Source organism: Centruroides sculpturatus, unplaced genomic scaffold (assembly GCF_000671375.1).
Source record: "Centruroides sculpturatus isolate CEXI.00-Female unplaced genomic scaffold, Cexi_2.0 scaffold625, whole genome shotgun sequence".
NCBI classification, from domain to species: domain Eukaryota; kingdom Metazoa; phylum Arthropoda; class Arachnida; order Scorpiones; family Buthidae; genus Centruroides; species Centruroides sculpturatus.
In genome coordinates, this window is record NW_019384830.1 from 450,466 (window position 1) to 455,837 (window position 5,372).

A 5,372-nucleotide genomic window follows, 5' to 3' on the forward strand; every position below is an offset into this window, starting at 1 on the left:
TGAGGTCTGTCTTATCAGGTAAATTACTGTACACAGTGTATTCATTAATTTTCATTTTCATGTAGTGGCTCTATGCCTTCATAAAGGACGTACTTTTCCTTTGTTTAAGGGTATTTGGGCAGTTTATTCTCTGTTATATTCTGTACAAGTAAATACTGTACAAGTACAGTACAGTATTTTCTGAGGAAATACTCGTACTTATTTTTTTTAACCCCATTCCCGATAACTCGGCATTTTCACAAACTCGGCCACCCTTCGGTCCACATTAGGTCGAGTTTTCGAGGTTCTACTGTACTGTGGCACTGCAATCTTTGGCTATGTCTTGGGCTACTCAAATATTTTACGTTTTTGATACTAAATTAAGTTCTGAAGTATAATTTTTTTATTGTTTTTATATTTTTCAATATATTTAGTTTGTTTGTACAAAATAAAGAAATAATTTTTAACGATACAATAGTCACGATTATTATTTTAAAAAGTTTATGTTAGGCTTAACATCAATGAAAATTCAACGCAAAGCGACACGCAACAGAGAAAAATTTCAGGATGGGATAGGCTAATATATTTTTTCGTACATAATCAGTTATCCGAACAACCCCAGTCCCCAATTGATTCGGATAAACAATGCTCTACTGTATTTTTAAAATTTATTGAATAATTTTCAAAAAATAAATTAAATATGATACCACAATTAAAAATTGATATTAATATCGTTTTTATAACTTGTTTTTCTTAATTCTTTTCACTCTGTAGATACTAAGAGAGCCATTTTCCATCACGAGTTCGGATTGGTTTGATAGGGAATAAGGTAACGCCAAGAAAACATTGCCTCCTAGATGAATTACTACGTAAAGAAAACCAAGAAAACGCCACGTGGTCGGGTGCCGGTGTTCAATGGTTTCATCTACTCAGCCACTAGTGGGTCTTGTAAGTTTGGTCAGGCCTATATTAGGAGCGATCGGTGAGGAAGGAGTCTAAACTATGCCCATGTAAACTTTCTGGTGTTTTCGGGTATCCTAGAGCGGTATTCTATTAACCCAGTCTTCCATCCAGGAAGGCATCCTCCCTCGACAATCGCCCATGGATTGCGTTGCCTTATTCCCCCATTAATCCAAACCGAGTCCACTATGTGAAAAGGAAGACGCCCTTTTAGTGCCTACTGAGCGGAGATAATAAATAATAAGATAATAAATAATTAAGATAATAAATACAGTAGAGCGTCGTTTATCCGAATTAATTGGGGACTGGGGTGGTTCGGATAACGAATCATGTACGAAAAAATATATTAATTTATCCCATGTTGAAATTTCTCTCCGTTGCGTGTCGCTTCGCGTTGAATTTTCGTCGATGTTAAGCCTAACGAAGACTATTGTATCGTTAAAAATTATTTTTTTATTTTGTACAAACAAAATAAATTTATTGAAAAATATAAAAACAATAAAAAATTATACTTCAGATGTTAATTTAGTATCAAAAACGTAAAATATTTGAGTAGCCCGAGAAATAGCCGAAGATTGCAGCGCCACAGCACTAGCGAAAATTTAAATTTGCCTACTGGAATGCTTTCGGATAACGGACGTTTCGGATAACCAGCTTTCGGATAAACGACGCTCTACTGTAAATAGAAACATCATTAACCTATATTAATTTCAATTTGTAATTGTGGTTTGATATCCCGTTTATTTTTAAAAAAAATTATTCTAATTAATTGCTGGGCCATCCGACCATCATGACATTCTGTGCCGTAATTATAGAGGGATCGAAGCCTCTGGAGAGTAGTGAAATGTAAACAGTAAGGCAGTGGTTCTTAACCTCTGCCTTAATTAGTAGGTTAATGGTGTTACGGGATCTCAGCTGAGACCCCGTAACACCATTCATATAATTTTTATTGCACGGAGCATTAGCATTAATACATTCAAAAATTGATAAGCAATTCCATGTTTACTATTCTCAGGAAACAATGAAACAATAAACTAATAAAGTTTAATATATTGTATTGAATAAAATAGAAACATGGGATTATCTACGAATATAGCAATGAGAATAAATTTGAATAAAACCTTAAAATTTTTTCTTTCGTGGAGCACTCGAGGTAGGTTTGCGGAACACCTGTGTTCCACGGAAGAACTACTGCAATATGGTTACGTATCAGGTCAAAGCGTGTGTCTTCTTTTAACAGTTAAATAAGCTGGATACCTTCTTTATTTTTGGGGATTTTAGGAGCTGGTTTAGTTAAGATTAACTCTTTCAGTCCTGTAGGGCCTTTTTTTTTTTAGTCAAGCCTATTGTGGGACCAACAAATTCAAACCGACAACCACTCGACAATTTCTTAGGGTTTACCACCCATCTGGACACGTTCTCGGGTCTTCTGCAGCGGTGAGTGTCTGTCATCTGAAGCATTACATTTATACAAATGGCTTGTTCTAATGCAATTTGTATAAGCCTCTATTATTATGCAACGAGTAGGGAAATTAAGAGAAAAATGTAAGAAAAAAATAATAAAATTTTACCTGGCAACCATAACCGTACAGTTTTGATACGCCAATGTCTATGTTGACCCTCTAGAGGGCATCTAATAAACATACGAGTTTCGAAGCACATTATATTTCATTTGCAATATTTGAGCTTTTTTTTTATGGTAAGGTATCGTTACTGACTTTCATTGTTAGTAGTTAGAGTATTTCATGCACTAGATTGTATAGATATAATACTGTAAGTTTAATGTATAAAGTTTAATTATTTATGTAACAAAGGAACAAAGATTATACAAAAGATAGCACTGTCTTGTTTCACGAAAGTTTGAAGTCAAATTAACCTAGCAAAGGTAGAATTTAGAGTTTTAGTAGATGGCTATTAAGGGTCGGTGTAATATTGTCGTAATATTTCGTGAGAATCTTTGGACAGTTTTGGTCCATGGGCCTCGTGGTTTCGTATAAAAATATAACACGTGGAAACATCTCGAGACTGTAAGAATTTTAAATCAGATACACGAACCATCACGAATCTCCTTACATTCATTTAAAAATGGCGGCAAACAACAGTGTCGTCTTGGCTTATGGTGGTTTTAGGTTGTTCTTATTTACTCGTGTTTACTTCATTAAATATAGTGTGCAAAAGAAAAATATTGGATATAAGTTTTTACTAGTATCGAGAATAATATTTAATGTGGCTGGAAAAAAAGTAGAATAAAATAGAGAATTTAGAAATGAATGGACTGAATCCTATGGGGTTGTTGCAAATTTAATAGGATTCCCAGTGTGTTTAATATGTCAAGAAAAGTTTTCTAATAAAAAAAAATCGAATGTACAAAGGCTTTTTTAAATAAACATGAAGTTGTTTTTTTTTATTTAATTTATCTAAAGTATTATCATCACTTTCTTGAATTGTTTCTCCTGTCACGGAAGACTCCACTAAAACTATATATACTGTATATATAAATAAAAAAAAAATACATTNGGTTGGTAATAATTATGGTAATTTATTAGAATAGGTTAGGTTAGGTTAGAACGTGCGTCCCCACTGATTCCTTTCTTTTCTTTGCTGGAATCAGAGACGAGCCGCCATTTTACTCGTCAAGAAAAGTTTTCTAATAAAAAAAAATCGAATGTACAAAGGCTTTTTTAAATAAACATGAAGTTGTTTTTTTTTATTTAATTTATCTAAAGTATTATCATCACTTTCTTGAATTGTTTCTCCTGTCACGGAAGACTCCACTAAAACTATATATACTGTATATATAAATAAAAAAAAAATACATTTTAAGTCAAAACATGTTGAAATAATTATTTTATCGTACTATATAAAATTCCTCGCTAATGTAAGCTCATGTATACGTCTCAAAGACAGTACCTATAAAATAATACACGATATTATCTTTTGTAAGTTCTGTCTTTCTTTTCGATATTTGAAGACTAATCTGTAAATATCCGTATTCGATCGATGCCAAGCCGATCCGTTGCGTGTGATGTTATGTGACGTGTTTATATTTGACATGACGATTCATCAAGGCTCGGTACAGTGCGATTATGAGACGTATGCGCTCCGCACGCAAGTGGCTTTGTTTACTTCTTATCGAAACACGACACGGCACATACGCATTCAGTAGAGAATATTATATTGTATTATTGTTGCAATGAATAAAATGCTTTTTTTATTTACGATATTTTTTCTATCGATTTATTTGTGTCCTCCTTTTCATTGTAAAAAAATGTTGGTCACCTTAATGACATTTACTGTAGCCAGCTAAACATTCTAAACTGTGCGAGATTAGTGTATATTATACACTAATCTCGCACAGTTTAGAACGTTCAGTTGGCTGACACTTATCCCGTCTGCAATTCTGCACCCATTTTACTTTCCTCTGCTTATCTGCTATACTTATATATATTATGTTACCGTTAAAGCTCGAAAGTCATATGTTTCACTAGGAATCAAATGCGAAAAATCGCCATTGGACGTGAAGAACGATTTTACCAAAAAAGGACAAGAATTGCGAGGGGGAGGACCCCCAAATAAAGGAGAAGGATTCGATGACGCGACAGGGAGTTCGCCCGACAGAAGAGTTCGCGTCCTCGAAGATTGGTCGTGTGTGTACACTCGGATACAATTTACCGCCGATGCTCCTCCAATAGCCAGTGATCAGAAGCCGATGAGGCCAAGTATCCACCAAGAACATGTCTTCACCGAAAAAGGACCCAATTCAAGAAAGCGGTCTTCAGGTAAATACCATGCGCGAACAATTGTAAACTCTCTCTCTCTCTAAAAGCATAAGTGTAACTAGTTTAGGCCTATATAATCAATAAACGGATATTAATTTCTATAATCGAATTGTAAAGCGCATTTCTTTAGCCTAATTGGTCTTTATCCCGAGTCCAACCGCCCACAACGCGACTGCTCGCGCGTAAATTCGAACGTAACGGTCTCTGTGTCTACCCAGAAGACACAGTGGTGTCAGTCCTGATAAATTTGTCATTGCTGTCTTCGCCGACGCAATGTCGACCCTTCGGTCCTGTGGTGCCGAAGCATAGAGGGGACCCTTCGGCATTGTCACAATACAATCAAACAATCAATAAATTACTTGATAGAATCAATCATCAACCAATTAAAAAACATACAAAAAATCAAACGGTTTAAAATATTAATACAATTATGGAAATTATTATATAGATCACTGTTTTTCAACCTTCTTGAATATGCGACTCCTTTACAAGTTAAAAAAAATTCTGGCGACCCCCCAGGGCCATATTAAAACTACAGTGGTACCTCAGGATACGAAATTAATCCGTTCCGAAACTGAGATCGTATCATGAAAATGTCGTAAGGTGAATCAACTTTTCCTATACGATTACATGTTAAACCAAATAATTCGTTCC

General features: G+C 34.8%; 1 protein-coding gene across 1 annotated transcript in view; it reads right to left on the minus strand.

The window, feature by feature from the left end:
- Positions 1 to 4,675, minus strand: part of LOC111630094 (acidic mammalian chitinase-like) — a 19,750-nt gene extending 15,075 nt beyond the window's left edge. Inside the window, exon 1 of the mRNA XM_023374114.1 lies at positions 4,612 to 4,675. Within this exon, the coding sequence (XP_023229882.1) occupies positions 4,612 to 4,675 (64 nt within the window). The remainder of the gene's footprint in view (positions 1 to 4,611) is intronic.
- Between the last annotated feature and the right edge of the window lie 697 nt (positions 4,676 to 5,372).